At 41.4% G+C, this 16,089-nt stretch overlaps 1 protein-coding gene across 1 annotated transcript; it reads left to right on the forward strand.

Moving 5' to 3' along the window:
* Nucleotides 1-1,044: 1,044 nt before the first annotated feature.
* Nucleotides 1,045-14,033, forward strand: rexo1 (REX1, RNA exonuclease 1 homolog). Its single transcript, XM_083887874.1, has 16 exons — nucleotides 1,045-1,496; nucleotides 2,318-4,164; nucleotides 4,284-4,382; nucleotides 6,361-6,565; nucleotides 6,662-6,810; nucleotides 6,984-7,121; nucleotides 7,243-7,366; nucleotides 7,810-7,935; nucleotides 9,161-9,301; nucleotides 9,645-9,758; nucleotides 9,895-9,968; nucleotides 10,352-10,462; nucleotides 10,608-10,723; nucleotides 10,821-10,959; nucleotides 12,225-12,345; nucleotides 13,005-14,033. The coding sequence occupies exons 1-16, from the start codon at nucleotides 1,307-1,309 to the stop codon at nucleotides 13,091-13,093; spliced, it is 3,783 nt and encodes a 1,260-aa protein (XP_083744000.1). The 5' UTR covers nucleotides 1,045-1,306; the 3' UTR covers nucleotides 13,094-14,033.
* The last annotated feature ends 2,056 nt before the right edge of the window (nucleotides 14,034-16,089 follow it).

Here is a 16,089-nt window from a genome sequence, read left to right on the forward strand (position 1 = left end):
ATCGCTATCATCTGTCTTTTTTTTGTTTGTTCTTTAAAGGTGCCATATGTAAGAATGTGGCCAAAAACAGTTACTACATTCAAATTCAAAATACCGAGGTTTTTGGTTTCGTTTTCTGACGTAACTGGCAACCCGTGGTTGCTCTGCAGCTGAGACTCTACTGGCTGCAATGATTGGTAGACGCTGGTAGGTGGCGCCACATGCCAAAGCATGATTTCAAAACATAAACATGATTTGCGGTCTGCTAAATATATTTTTCAATGTAAATATTTTGGCTGTACTGTTGTTGGTGAGTTTGTTATATGAACATTATTCCTGAGTCTCTGTGACATATTGTGTGTGTGTGAGGATTTTATGGCCAGTTGCTTTATATTTATTAAATCATGTCAGAATGGGTGAAGTGTAAAAAATCCAGTGACGCCAGCAAAAAGACCACTCCCATGTTGCTTATGTCCACTTATGGCCACACAGTTGGTGACTTGCCTTTGCAGCAAGAAAACCCGGCTTCCCGACCCCGATCAGAACAAGGGCCTTCCTGCATGGAGTTAGCATGTTATCCACATGTTTGAGTCCCACAGTCCAAAAACATGCAGATGCAGGGGTTTAGACAAATGGGACGCTAATGAGTGTGAATGGTTGTTTGTCTCCATGTATGTGATGGACTGGTGACCTGTCCTGGGTGTGCCTCACCTTTCATCCTGTGTCCTTCATGGTTGAAAATGAATGAATTTGTAAAATGTTGACGTGATTGTTTGGGGCCAACTTTTGGTTTAGCTTTTACCTCACAACGGCCAAGAAAACCACCTCCTGTCCTGTACAATAAACATGTTGAAATACTTGTCTCACTCACTGTTGTCAAACCCTTACATCACAATTAAGCTCTGATAAGTGTTTCTAAATATTAATGCCAACGGTTTTAAAAGCTTAACAGCCACATAAATAAAGTTTACAGCAGTATATCCAACTACTTCCGCATTATTCATTAATTAATATAAAGTTAAAGCTTAGATTTGATGAACATAGTTTGGGGAAAGGGTCACATTTCCTGTTTAGTCTGATTTCGGGAAGGTTTATGTGACGTACATTAAGGGATGACGTTTTACGTCCCAGGTGACGTCAGAGGGAAGGAGGCACTTGCAACTTCACACGAGATTTCACGCGCGATTTCGCGCGACCACCTTCCAATCCAACATGGCACCGTAGGGACGTTGTTATTATTGTTCCTTCGCTCTCGCAGTTCGAAGGGAAACGACGCGGACAAACGGCCGAGCGATTCTTGCGGGCATGATATCATCACCACGGCGTCATGTTACGGTCCACCGGCTTCTTTCGAGGGATCGACTGTCCGTTTTACACCGAGTGCAGCGAGGGCAACGGCGGCAAGAATGGGTGTAACAGACCCTACTGTCACTTCAGGCACAGCCAGCAGAGACGAACGTCGTACGGAGGAACGACAGACGTTAAAAAGCAGAGAGACCTCCACTCCGCACACAAAGGTGCTTAGCTTTGTTGTTATTATTACGTAAAACCCGTAATGTATACGTGAATCCTTAAACGTCTCAGTCAAAACTGTGTGTGTGTGTGTGTGTGTATGTGAAACCGACACCACTGATGGAAATATATCCAGGAGACAAAGGTGTTCAGCGGTTTTGTGTCATCGTTGGGCACTGTGCCAAATTGTAATCACTTTGTTAGGTGTTTACCTCATTAAAGTGAAGAACAGGACAAACTGCTATGAAATTAAGGGAGCATGCTAATTAAACAATAAGCTCAAACACAACTATGTACTAAATGGATAGGGATGGTATATTCCCTTCCATCCCAACCCTTGTCCCCAAAAAATAAGTATGCATGGATTATTTTCTGGCCTCAAAAACTTCTAACCATCATTCACAAGTGGTACGTTTCCCATCAAGAGAGAGAGCACCTCTGCCAAGACCACCAATGACTATACACTCTCCTATATTGCAAGGAAAGTCATTCCAGATCACCACTTAAATCTATTTATTTCTATCTTGGAACGTAACCCACATCCCCTGAAATGTTTACTATGGAGCATGTATTTGTTGCAGCATTGTTGCAAGTTTTAAGATGCTCTCTTAAAACTTGGTTCGAAAGTTAATTGTTGAATATAAGCATTCGGTTTGATATCACATTTTTAAGCTGTTTTAAGCTTAAACGACAGTTTTAACGACAGCTTGTAAATCAAAGTAGACGCATAATTTCACTATGGGAGGAAAGCTGCAGCTGCATCTTATTTGTTGCGTTACTTGCCTGTTCTTGTTATTAAGACCTTTTGCTTTGTCTCTCTCGGCAGAACAAGGTTATGATCCCTTCAACCCAGAAGTAGTGAGACCTCAGGAGCAGCAGGATGGAAAGCAGGATGCCTCGGAAGACTTCGACGGAGCTCTGGAGCTGGTCAACAAGGCCATCGAGGAGGTCCGCAGTGAGGTGGAGAGGGAGAAGAGGAAACTCTCTCGAATTGAGGATGAACCGTACAGTCCCAGCCCAAATGTCAGTTTGTCTTCGGGTGTTGCTGCTAAAAAGAAAAGGGCAGCTTCACACATGGCTTATGATCCTGGAAGTTATCAGATCACATCGGGAGGTTATAATCCCACCCCTGGCTGCAGCAAGTACACCTTGGATTCAGATAACCAGGGGAAAAACAGTAACTCCATGGAATATGTTCCGACTTCCGTGAAAAAGCCTCCCACTCGGACACATGCTCACCAACCACCCTCTTCCCCTCCCACCACAAATAGTTCAAACAGCACATTATCCACCAAGTGTATATACACTTTGGATAATTCAAGGCCATCTACAGACATGGAGTATGACCCACTCTCAAACTACTCTGCTGGAATCAAAGTAAAAGGCAAGAGGGTCGAGGTGGCCCAAGCCGCTAGGACAGACGGGAGCAAGAAACAGAAACTGCTCGTGCGTGATTTGTCAGACGGGGAGAATGTTGTAGGTGTAAAAAAACCACAGCAGCTGACTGTAGACATGATAAAATACACATTCTCTGACTCTGATGGGGAGAGCTCTGGAACAGAGTATCGACCCATGTCTCTTAGCAACCTCCAGCAGAGAAAAAACAACTCTGGATTAGGTGCTGTCACTTTTGGGAAGGAGAGAAAGGAGAGAACTGAAAGTGTATTAAATGCTCTGACACAGAAGAATAAACAGGACTTAGTAAAAGACTCAGACATCCATATGAAACAAAAGAGTAGTCCAGAAAAAAAGAAGGTGGCTCGTCGAACAGGTCATGAGAAAAGTGTTAAATCTGATAAGCTACATAAACCTGAAAAAGATGTAAACAAACTGCTTAGCACTAAGAGTAGTAGCAGCAGTAGTAAGGACAAAAGTTCACTCAAGAGCTCAAACCAGGTGTCTGCAAAAAAGGAGAATAAGAGTCTTGGGAAGAGAGATGACAGAAAAAGCATAGTAAAGGAAAAGACAAGGGACAAAATTCAGAAGGAGGGCAGAGACGAAAAGAGAAGTGATGGGAAGATCAAAGCTGTGGAAAAAGCCAAAATGGATGCAAGCAAAAGAGTTAAAGTCTCAGATAATGGTGTGAGGGAAAGCAAGAAAGACCGATTATTAGACCACGTCAAGAATAAGGACCACCTACATAAAAATGGTAAACTTGATGGTAGTAAAAGAGAAAAGGATGTGAAGAGAGTCATAAAAAGCAGTTCTAATAGTGGGAGCAGTAGCAGTTCCAGTAAAGAAAGCAATAAGATAAAGCAAAACATTGGTTCATCAAATGCGAAAAGATTTGGGAACAAACGCCAGCATGCGAGTCTGAGCCACGCTGATCTGTTCGGAGATGAGAGTCCAGAGGAAGCTGAACCAATAGAGATTGATGACAGCGATGATGAATCAGAGGAGGTTTTGGTGAGAAAATCAGCCGATGCCTTAAAGAGGGGATCCCTAAACAAGAGGAAATCTTCTGAGCTGACTCCATCTTCCTCTGATAATGAGGGTGACTACGACATGGAGGCCAGCAGTGCAGGTAAGGACGAGGTCGATCATGTTGGAATCGACTTCTCCAGCTTCCAGGACGAGCTGGACTTTGACTCGGATCCCATGGAGGAGTGTTTGCGAATCTTCAACGAATCCAAGGACGTGAAGAAGGAAGACAAGGGCCGGCAAACTAAACTGGTATTCCTGTTTTCTTCTTCTTTTCATTCTCATTCTGTGTCTTCTTCATTTGGACATTTTGCTCTTGCCAGGCAGTGAAATTAGATTTGGAAAAAAACATTGTGTGTTTTTCCTCTCAGCCCTCCAGGGATTCAGTGGAGGAGAGCACAGAGAGCACTTTAACCACTCTCTTCCCTGGTCAAAAGAAGAGAGTCTCTCATTTTGTTGCCAAAGGAAATGTAAGTTATACAACTTCTTCTTCATCATCCATCACACAAGGCTGTAACCAAGCAGTAATGAACACATTATATCTTTACCTGTTTTATGAACTATGACATCACTCTCTTTATACATTTTGACAGATTTTTTTATTATATTGTAGAAAACAAGTTCAGCCCAAACTGGCTTACAGGACACTTTTATTCAGATCTGTCCAGATTCCAGATATTTGGAGTCTCTGTGTTCTTAATTCATCATAATGTGCACAATACTTCAATGTGTGCTTTTTAAATTGAGTCACATTTTTGCTGTCAGTAGGGGAAAATGAACAATCACCTCTTGGTTGTATTCACTCATGATTTGTTGCTGTCACACGGTGATTGAAGTGAAGTTTTTTTCAAGGTTTTCTTATTTGCTTCTTTCTGAGTCGTTGGTTAAGCGGTTCAGAGCTGACCCAATAGTTCTTTTGTGCTCATTTGATAACCAATTTACATTCAAGGAATGACCCTTGACTCCATATGATGTTATAAAATACAGGCATTTCTTTTACTTTAGTTTCTTGTTGCATACTCTCAGATTTATTCAGTATTTTTACCTCTGTCGCGATACTGTTGTGAACTCAAGGTCGTCACCTGTGACACCAAAGGCCTGGCATATTTCAGTAGAGCTAAATATTCTATTGTTCTGTAATGAGTCACGAGGCGATAGAATGACATTTACCTTGGCCCACGGCAGTGTGTGCTTCTGCTGGTGCCATTACATCACACAAGGAAGTGTGATATGAGAATAAGTGGGGCTTTCCAGTGGGTCTGATTTGACTGTAAACCAGCTGTCAGTGTTATAGTGAGCTAACCAGTCAGCTGAGGTCTCATCAGTGAGCCATCACTTTCTCACAGTGGAATTTTTTTTTAAAGCATCATCAGAAGATTGAATAAAAATACCTGTTTTTTATTTCTTGTCCACACGAATTTGAGCTATTATCATGGAAATTGCATAAATTTTAGTGTGCACGTGTTCTACTCGATGTAAACCAATCAAAAACACTGAATATAAATGACAAATTCAGCATCTATATGGTCATTAGCTGAGAGACAGATGTGACAATATTCAACATGATGTCTTAGGCACTTAAATTGTACTTTCAACGATAATTCCATCTCGATTATTTCATGGAAAACAATACAGAAGCAACCAAATTGTTGCTTTTTATGACACCTGTTTTCATCGAGAGGTTTCACGGTTCTTGGCTGGATTCTTTTGTGGATTGAGTTTAAGTTCAGGGACCGCTCTTCATATAATGCTACACTGACTGCATGAAACTGAGATCAGATTTCTGAGAAAGCAGCATCATTTTGACATACCGGTCGACCTCGGCTCTGGTTGTGTTTTTGTGGTTGCTGTTTGGTCTGCTGCTTGTGTTGCTGCAGACTAAATTACTGTGTGATAATATGAAACCAAATGCAGTGTTCCACAAGTCCTTGAAATTCTTGAAAGTTTTGAAATCCCAGAAAGAATTTCAGTTGGTATTGAGGTAAATGTCTCCCGCCGTTGCCCTTGTTTGTTACGACACCACTTACTGTTTCAGGCGCCCTGCTTTGCTTGATGCTTGAGCCGTAATTAATAGCAGTGAGCAAGAGAGAGCAAATTACATGATGCCTGGGAAATGGAAATTCCAACATCTCTGGCTCAGCAAAGAAAATTACTAAGACTGACTTTGACCAAGATCCCAAGGACAATTCAATAAAAGTGGATGTCGTGGGCGAAGCAGCTCTTACAAGTTGCCCTCCCATCTTAAGCTGTGTCGGCACATTCGGTCCTTTAATTTGAGTTTGAGTTTATACAATAATCACAGAAAGGTATGAGACACGTGGGTGTTGTCACTAAACCATCAGTTGCAGTTAATCCTTCATTATTAAGAATAATGATTTCACCTATTCCTTGCCCTGTAATAAGAGTGCTATTAAAAACTCTGTAATAAAACTTGTTCCTGATTTTCAGGCTGACGCACCTAAGACTGCGGTGCGCCCGTACAAGAGACCCACCGCCCAGGAGGTCTGTTACCAGCGGATGCAGCTGGCGCAGCATCAAGCTGTCCAGCTTTCTGCTTCAGTCAAAGCTGCCTCACAGAGCTCCAACCCTAGCTTCTCTGGAGAGAGGAAGAGAATAGCACACCGTCCCAGTCCACAGATGTCATCCAAATCAAGTATGAGCACCTCCACTACTGTGGTGTGGTTTGAAATTGAACTATTTTGACTTTCAGATTTTGAAGACCCATCTGTGTATGCATTTGTCTAACTAGGTTCAGTAGATGCTAAATCAGCTGTGAGTCGAGTGCTATCGCCCAGCCAATCTCATCACACTGTCAAGGCTCAGACCACTGCTGGTATTTTGTCCAAGACCACGTCCACCGTAATGGCAAAGAGGGTGGCACACACCCCCACCATGAAGGTATCCAGAGGTTTCTGTATCTTGTTATTGCCATTTTGTCCTACTTATCCATGGCCAAGTTGTGTCTCTGTTTTTTCTCAAACTTTCAGGCTGCACATATTGCAGTGTTTTGTTTAATCTGTATTAAGTGTGATCTACTGCCAGTGTTCTCTCTGTAATTTGACTTGTTTTAGAGTTCTTCAATGAAACGCCCAATCATCCCCTGTGAGTTTGGGGCCAAAGTTCCTACCAACGTCCGCCAGCGCTACCTCAACACTTTCATCGATGAATGTGTGAAATTTTGCCCATCGGAAGACTTTGCCTTCGACATGGTAAAAATAATGATCTGTCAGTGATGCAGTGATAGTGTGTGTTCAGGACTCTCATGTATTTTACAGTAGAATAAGCTGGGGAGTTTTTTGGACGGTGAAAGAAGTGTTTATAATTTTTCAGGCCCTTGAAGAGGAGAAGCTGGTGTATGACCGAAGTAGCAGTAAGAACATCTACCTCAATGTAGCTGTCAATACTCTAAAGAAGCTTCGCAGCAAGAGCAGCTCCTGTCCCTCACCTGTCACCAGTATGTCTCTCCTCACTCACTCTCTGTGCATCAACAGTACAACACACAGAAATGTCAGTCATTATTTACATGGTTGTTTTGTTTTTTACAAATGTGATATAAAAACAATAGCTAAACACAGAAATGGCTTTTACAGTATCAATGTGTCAGGTTCAACAAAACTTGTCAGTGTTTCCCAAAGACAGGGTCAGGAGTCATTTTTCTAACTATCTCTTGAAAATGGTTGGTTTACCTGGTCACAATAATATTATTTGTGGTAGAAATTGCAGTAAAAACAGTCAGAAATTGAGTCATAATAGTTTGTCACCATAAAAATGTGGGTCCCCATATACAAAGATTGGGAAACTATTAATGAAAATAAAATATATTATGACATTTTCAAGATGTATTGAATTTTATCACATGTATTTCAGTTGTGTACCTATGTGTGTGTGTGTTTGCAGAGGACCAGGGGTTACATGCCAACAGGAAGGCCCAGTCTCATGAGGAAGTTCTGGGGGGTCGTTTGGCTGCTACAACCAGCTTCACTGTCAACAGGATGGGAAAACAGCAGGAGGAGAAACTCAGTGGTGAGGGGAAACGCTTAATTTCTCCTCAGCCAACAGTGGAGGGCCTTAGTCATGATGTATAGGATCATGCTTTCAGTGTTTTTTCTCAATTTCTGTTTACTGTTAACTATCTGCAACCTCTGAAAAAACACCTACTCAGCTTGGACAAATGTCTTGGGGATGTACACTATGTCTCAGCACTGCCAATCTTAAATGGTGACATATTATGCAAAATCTACTTTTTAACACTTATATTTGGGACTCTGGAGGCCCTATGAGCTGGCAAAGTGTGAAAAAAGATGACTCACTCATGTTTTTGTGGTCTGCCTTAAAGCCACATTATACTTCTCTTACTGCGTAATGCGTTATCCGACTGCGTAACCGCGGAGAACGCAGTTTTAAGATCATTTGAGGCGAGAAATTGGCCATTTAGAGTCTAAACATGTGCTGTGTGTAGTAAGATATGTTTATAGTTTGGCAGTGTCGTTGTCGGCGGTGATCCGCCTCTGTGGACACTCGGTGCGCACAGAGTAGGGTTAGCTCGGCCTGTCCTTAAAAAATAGCCTCTCCGGCGACATAGAGGGGTCCCGGTAACCTACGTAGAGCACTTTTTGCAGAAGTATACATTGGACTTCAGTCTAAGTACAGGAGATAAAACATGCAATGTTGACTTCTGCACTCACTGGGACGTCGCAATGAGACATTCCTGGTACTGTCTCTTGGACCGCCACTTTGTCTGTAAAAATACAAGAGTGCAGGTGAGGGCAATAGTATCCAGAAGAGCAGAAGTCCGCAAAGTGTTCTATTCTTGGCTGCACAGTACAGCACAGAGTTCTACACAAACTTCCAGCCTCAGAGGATTTACATTTTATAAATGACGGCAAAGTGCCGACTAGAGTCGGCTAATGATGGCTTTTCTAAATGCTAACTGCTGTTAGCTGCTGGAGCCTCAGTGACGCTGACGTAGTTTCCTGTGTCTCATTTGCATTTAAAGAGACAGGCACTCAAAACAGAGTGTTCTGAACAGGGCTGTTTTGGCAGGCATGATTGAACTGCTGTGGTGCTTCATTCTTAAGGTATTTTGACCAAAGCATGTCACAGACATGTTCATTAGGACACCAGGGAACTAGGTTAACTTGGAGAATTGGGGTATAATATGTGTCCTTTAAGCCAGTCCAGTTTGGGATTAGCATGAATCCATGTGTAATATAAATGTAATTTGACCTGTTGCTCTGTCTGTGTCTAGGAACTACACTGTACATGAAACTGAAATCATACCTGATGACAGAAGAGCAGCTCCAGGAGAACGGATACCCAAGAGTAAACCCAGAAGCCCCTGGCAAGGCACTGATATACAACCTTCCAGAGAAAAAAAACCTTGCAGACCGTAAGTTTCTCCATAGCTCTAGATGTAGATGTATGGTCCAGCAGTTCGCCAGATGGTGATATACAGTCGTTTACCATTGGCCGTGTGTCTCACAAGCTTTATACTTGTCTTTGAAAGGTTTTTTTTAAAGACAAGATTTGCACAGATGTGCTGACACACTGATGATAAATCCTGAACTCAAGACCTTCATTATTAGTTTAAAGAAGCATAAACAAACTGGGGTGTGTCCCATAGTATTACAGTGGGTGTGTCCATACCTTGCTCTAATGCTGACACGTTATTATGGAGGTCTGGTTAAAACATATGCGAGAGTAGTTACACAGGATCTGTAATTTTTTTCCAGCGTTTTCCAAGATTTGCTGTCGATGTGGAGCAGAATACAAGATCAATGTCAATGGCAACTGTGTCCGAAAAGAGGAATGCAGTCATCACTGGGGACGATTACGCAGACATAAAGGTAGATTTGGTTACATTTATTTATTGTAAATGTCATGTATAATACAATTGTATATTTCCCACCTTTATCGATTGCTGTCCTCGACATCCTCAACAATGTCAGTCCCTGACTTTGTCTCTTCTGTCCTCTCCGTCAGTCGCTGGAGGCTGGGAGACCAGCTACAGCTGCTGTGCTGCTGCTGTGGGCGCTCCAGGATGCCAAGTGGCAAAGGTACAAACGTTGTGCAGTATAAAAGGACTGGGATAGGTTTACAGCATCAATATTTACAACGTTTCTGCCTCACTTGTTGATTGTTTTGTTTTTTGTACTTGAGGATGACACAACTGTTGTATTTGTGAACAAATTTACAATATAAATCATGACACGAACATATTTGTTCTTACTATAGCATTTTTATAGTAAGCAACACAGGAAATGTTTAATTTGACTTGGCTTCAGTTTGACCACTAGAGGTCAGTCAATTTCGTTTATTTCTGTGTCCCTGAGTTGACAATAAAACAGAATTTTCCAGAATGTATTTCAATGTGATATCAAAGCTTCTTTAAGTGTATTCATGATCATTTTCTGAGTTGAAATTTTCCGTACTCCCACAGCAACACGTTCAGGATGGACGTAAGGAGTTTTTAGATGGTTATATGTCAACTTTCAGTAAACCTCTACCTCCAGATGGCAATGGAGGAGTGTTTGCTTTGGACTGTGAGATGGTGAGTGACGCTAAAGTAACTCTAATGTTAGTACTTACTGTAGGCCTGTTTTATTCTTATTGGAAAAGGAGAGCTGTCAAATATGTGTTGTTGTTTGCTGCTTTTATTATACTTGAGGGGTTTATTTACCTCTTCTGTGTAACAGTGTTATACAAGACTGGGCCTGGAACTGACCAGAGTGACCGTCATCGACTCAAAGATGAAAGTCATCTACGACACCTTTGTCAAACCTGTAAAGAAAGTGGTCGACTATAACACGCGGTGAGTTAGTGCCTTTCAACTGCCACTGAAAACACAGCAAATCTTCCCTGTGTTTTTGTTTTGTAACAGCAACATTCATTTCACACATGATTCACAGATTTTCAGGTGTGACAGAGGAGGACTTGGAGAACGCCACCATCACTCTGAGAGATGTTCAGGCCGTGTTGCTCAGTATGTTCAGCGCTGACTCCATCCTGATTGGACACAGTCTAGAGAGCGACCTCCTCGCCCTGAAGGTACCGTGATCAGTATTTTTCAAGGAAATCTATAAATCAGTGGTTCGCAAACTTTTTATAAGTACCACCTGAGAAAATATCACAGTATCACCATTATCGCCAATGTTAAAATGTTACAGTGGTGTAAATAGACCGAGCAAAGTCAGCTACGGACTTCCTAATAATTTGCTCTCTTATCATCCTCCTCTTCCTCACATGTGCTTCACACTGGGATAGTGAAATAAGATTAAGATGGAGCGAGAGATAAAGTGACTCTAATTATTATTATTTCATGTAATACATTTCTTTTGTTGTTTGTTTCATTTTCTACTCACTCTGGTCAAAATTCCTCAGCTCCACTCTGATCTCTGGTATATAGGGTAGAACAGTTTTTCCAGAGGATGCTCGTGTACCACTGGTGGTACCACAATTTGAGAACCATGGATTGAGATTAATTTACCAGAGATACTTAATTTTCATGCTAGTGATGGGATCGGCAGTTCATTTGAGTATACTGAATCACTAGAATCGGTTCATTAAAATGATTCGTTCAAAAGATTTGTTCACCAAATTGTTCAGTGCTAAGCAGGAGCCCAGTGCCCTGCTACGTTACTCACATCCTCCCTGAGTGCAGTACGTTCGTGCCACAGGTCATAGAGTGAGTGACAGCGCGGACGAGGTTCATGTCCTCAGCCACAGTTCACCAGCTCTCTGTGTGACCGTTTGTTCGCGAGATTCACATCCACAGCCACAGTACACGAGCTCTCAGTTCGTTCGCGAATCATGACTGAGTCACTGACTGACAGCGCGAACGAATCACAGCAGCACGGCAGACACAGTTCTTCTTACCAGTCACTCCCTCCAACGTGGCGCACGTTGGCTGGCGTCGTTTGCCGAAGATTCACGAGTGAGGGACGGCGTCGGTGAACGACTTCACGAGTGATTCACAGTTCCACTCCCGGTTGCCACCCTAAGAAAGGAAGGAATCAATTCATGAAATGATCCCAGTCAGTTCGTTCACTCAAATGATTCTTACTTTCGAACGAATCACTCATGACCGACACAACACTATTTCATGCTGAAAATTAAGTCAGCAAAATACAGCAGTGTCCAAATTTTCTATATGGATAACCACTTTTTAAAGATGACATATGACAATATCAATTGTGACAAAAGTAAATTTGTAACACCTAATTGAATTGGTAACTTAACCAAGAAGACGGGAAGGGATGGAGTAAATAAAATGCTTTCAATAATATTCTCTGTATCTTTCTGTTCATTTCCAGCTAATCCACAGTTCAGTCATAGACACAGCCATTGTGTTCCCTCACCGCATTGGCTTGCCCTACAAACGTGCCTTGAGAAACCTGATGGCTGACCACCTCAAACGCATCATTCAGGACAACGGTGAGAAACATTACACAGGACAACCAGCGTTTGAGTAACCAGTGAATGAGTATCGCTGATGCAGTGAAAGTTGGAGAAGATGATTTGACAGATTTTCACCTTTAATAGAAAATGCAGAGTTGGCTCATAAATCTAAATGTGAATCTGACTGCATGTCGGCCACGTCACCAGCAGATGTCACTCACCCACACTGACGAAACAGTTTACAGCAGAACTCAAGATTCCTTAAGATGCAGTTGTTACTTTTTACTTCTTATTTTAATGTGCCTATGAAGGTGATGGGGAAGACGAAGTACCCCTTCAGTCTGTTCTTAGGCAGGCTCAGAGGATAGTGATTGACCATCTCATCCGCACAGAGTATGAGCTTTTACTGTCTGGCAGACTTTACAGAGTCCCCTGCTGTAAACTCAACCATTTTATTTCTGTGATATTTAAGATAAGATAAGATAGCTTTATTTATCCCACAGTGGGGAGAGAACAGGGTTTCAGCAGCTCCGTATACAGATAAACAATTACACAATATTATAAATATTATATTTAATGCAAACATTTAATAATGAATGTATCTATCAAATTAAAATGGCCCTGCTTTTGTGTTGTTTTTTTTTCATTTAAAAAGAAGAAATCATGTGGTTGATTGTGTCTCCGTGTGTTTCCAGTGGAGGGCCACGACTCGAGTGAAGATGCGTCTGCCTGCATGGAGCTGATGTTTTGGAAGCTCAAGGAGGATGCGAAGGTCAAAAGATGACCCCTGACCACCTCCACTTCACTTTTCTCGGCTGGACGTCCTGTTGGTTCCAGGGAGACAGAAGTTCAGGAGACTTGCGCCCGCTCTCAGAGAGTCGAGGTCAGAGGTCAGAGATGGTTCAGTGCAGTGGGACGTTTTCAGCTGAACAGACTGAGAGGAGCTCAGTTGCTAACGCCGACTTTATCTGACACGAGAAAAGCGAAGGCCTTCAAAGCAATAGGAGCCCATTTGACAGTGTTTTCTTTAGTTTTTGTTATTTCACTTCTGAACAATGTTAGTTTAGCAGTATTTCTGTTATTTAAGTGGTGTCAGTTAAGGCCTCAAACAGTTTCTAAAGTAAACCTTTCTACAGAAGAACTACTCAACATGCGGGGCATTGTCTGCTGAACGACGATGATAGATATGATATTCATGTTAGACTCTGTCCTCAGCCTAAATTGCACTATAGGAATGCTCTCGTCGCATCGGGCCAAAGTTTGAGTACCTCATCTGTGTTAAAATGCATTCACTTCTTCTTAATAACACAGTACTCGTTTCATAGTTACACTTAAGTGCATTGGTCTTAGTCTGTCAGGCGTTGCTATGTAAAATGCACTTTGCACCTCGTTTATTGTCAGTGATGCTCTTGTTTATACGGCAGGTTTTGTTTTGTTGGTTTGCTCTCAAACCTGATTAATCCTATAATACTTGATAATTAAGAACATCCTGAGCAGACGTGTAAAGTCTGTGCTACGACCTGTTTGTTTTGAAAGTTCAGACAAAAATACCCACCATTGTCTCCCTGCATGAAATAACAATAACACCATAGGTCATGCTGATACTAGCTATGAAGTGTTTATACTTCATGAAGACAAGAATAGGTTCAGTGTTGTCGAATTAGCCCTTGGTTATTACAATTTACACGTATCATTTAGTGTATATCAGCTAACGTTCTGTTTTATGTTGGAAGAAAACAACAGAGTGCTGTACATATGCAGTTTCTTTTTGTATTTTTGGTTGTTAATCTTTTTCTATTAAAAAAATAATTAGTTAAAATAAGATGTTGCTCTTTTATTTATTTTTATTTACATACGTATATATGTAGGATTCAGGTTACCCTGCTGCTGCCGCCCTTTCTGAATGAAACCTTCACTAAATGATGGGCTGCTTCCTTTGAAATAATAAATTAGATCTGAAAACATATACTCACAGTACACAGGACATCTAATAGAGTGAAACCTGGTGTGGTCTGACATGATCTGGTTCATACTTTGGTTGTAACCAGTGGTTATTTATTTTAATTTGTTTTATTTAAATAGGAAAAACCACATTGAGATCCATAAAGCCTCTGACGGCACTGATGCTCAGTTTGAACTTCAGCAGGTCGTCTTGACCACGTCTTTGCGCTAAAATGCATTGAGTTGCTGCTATGTGATTGGCTGATGAGATATTTACTTTATCAAGCAATTGGACCTAATTAAGTGTCTAGTAGCTCAACTTAAAACAAAATACTACTTTATAAATTTAATGCAAAATATTGTAAGTAACTAGCGAGCTAGCTAGATACCCTATATTTAAGTATATTACAATTACTTCAGTCACAAAGAACAATTTCCAGATCATAATCTGCCTTTACTTAAAGTGTTTCTTTTATTTGTTCTTGTTAAGTGCTCTTGTGCTTCAGTACACCTCAAACCAAAATATTTCTGCTGCACAAATAGTTTTTGACAGTGTGACTGCTTCTTCTCGGTACAGTGCTGGGCCTCTAATGGCCTCTCTCTATATATCTTTAAATATATATATATCTCCCTAACAGCAGGTGCAGTGGCAGTAATTCTCTCTTCAGCAGATGTGTAAAGTGGAAAAAAATGGGAGAGAAATGCTAAACGGAGAGGCCCATCCTTTCTTTCGGTGTGTTTGCCTATTAAGCTCCTCCCGTCACATGTCAGTATGCATTTCCCCAGACCGAGCCACAGAGCGCAGGTATTAAAAGAGCCAGTTAGCTGAGATCAATACCAACACATTGTCCCAGTGACAGGGAAGGGGGGCGTCCTTGTGTTTACCGAGTGTTGCGGAGATTCTGAACATGTGGAGCGAAGCAGCTTAAGGATCGTCTTCATTATCAAATTCGATCAGTGCCTCTCTTTCTCTTCTCTGTCTCTCTCCGCTGTGATCACCTTTAACTAGTGGGGGTCACTGGGGGGGGGATCTACGAGCTGAGGCCCTGAAAGAGACCCCATCCTGGGAGATGAAGAGCTGCATTATCTTCTCTGAGAGCTTCAGTAAATAAACATTATATACTGCCTACAACCTAAAGAGACCTGATGCAATTAAATCAGTCACTTGTCCTGCAGACAAACGTGATCATTATATTGAACTGAAGACATTAGAGGATGTCCGTCTGAACACAAATCTCTTCCGGGATTCTTTTAAGACAACACAATAATGAAAATAACCATTAGGTACCAAGCACTTAGCCCTAATACTAAACTTACAGCTGCATGTAATCATTAACTCAGTAATTCAAAGGTGTGTAGTTTTGATCACATAAACTGAAAACAAAACTAATGAAATGTTCCACAAAAGACTAAAAGACAAATTAATTGTATAAGTTCATTGCGATTGCTTTCAGTTCATCTATACACAGGGTAGATGATATGAAACGTTGTCAATTGATACCACAGAGCAGAAAATGACTTTTGATACTTTAAGTACAGTAAATGTCATATAATTTAAGTCATTTTCTGGTAAGATACTTCCTTTACTCAAGTGTCCCTTTAAGGTACTTTATACGAGGCTGACTGCCTCACCCTCAGCTGCCTGACCTTCCCTCTGGCACTCACTCACACAATCATTAAGAGTCTAATCTTTACTCAGTCCCTCCAATTGATCTGCTTATTGCTATGCTCCCAAAGGGCCGTGCAGCAGATCATAAGAACTTAATTGGGAGCTAATAGAGCTCTGGGTTGCATAACAGAGGAATTATTAAAGTCTGAGACGTTTTTTAATAGTCATTT

This window comes from Microchirus variegatus, assembly GCF_963457635.1.
Source record: "Microchirus variegatus genome assembly, chromosome: 4".
Taxonomy (NCBI): Eukaryota; Metazoa; Chordata; class Actinopteri; order Pleuronectiformes; family Soleidae; genus Microchirus; species Microchirus variegatus.

Excerpts from the sequence above, each read along its gene's own strand:
- rexo1 (XM_083887874.1), top strand. The coding sequence starts at position 1,307 with ATGTTACGGTCCACCGGCTTCTTTCGAGGGATCGACTGTCCGTTTTAC. Across the intron at positions 4,383-6,360 it reads ATTTTGTTGCCAAAGGAAAT|GCTGACGCACCTAAGACTGC; the intron begins GTAAGTTATACA and ends CCTGATTTTCAG. Across the intron at positions 9,302-9,644 it reads GAAAAAAAACCTTGCAGACC|CGTTTTCCAAGATTTGCTGT; the intron begins GTAAGTTTCTCC and ends ATTTTTTTCCAG.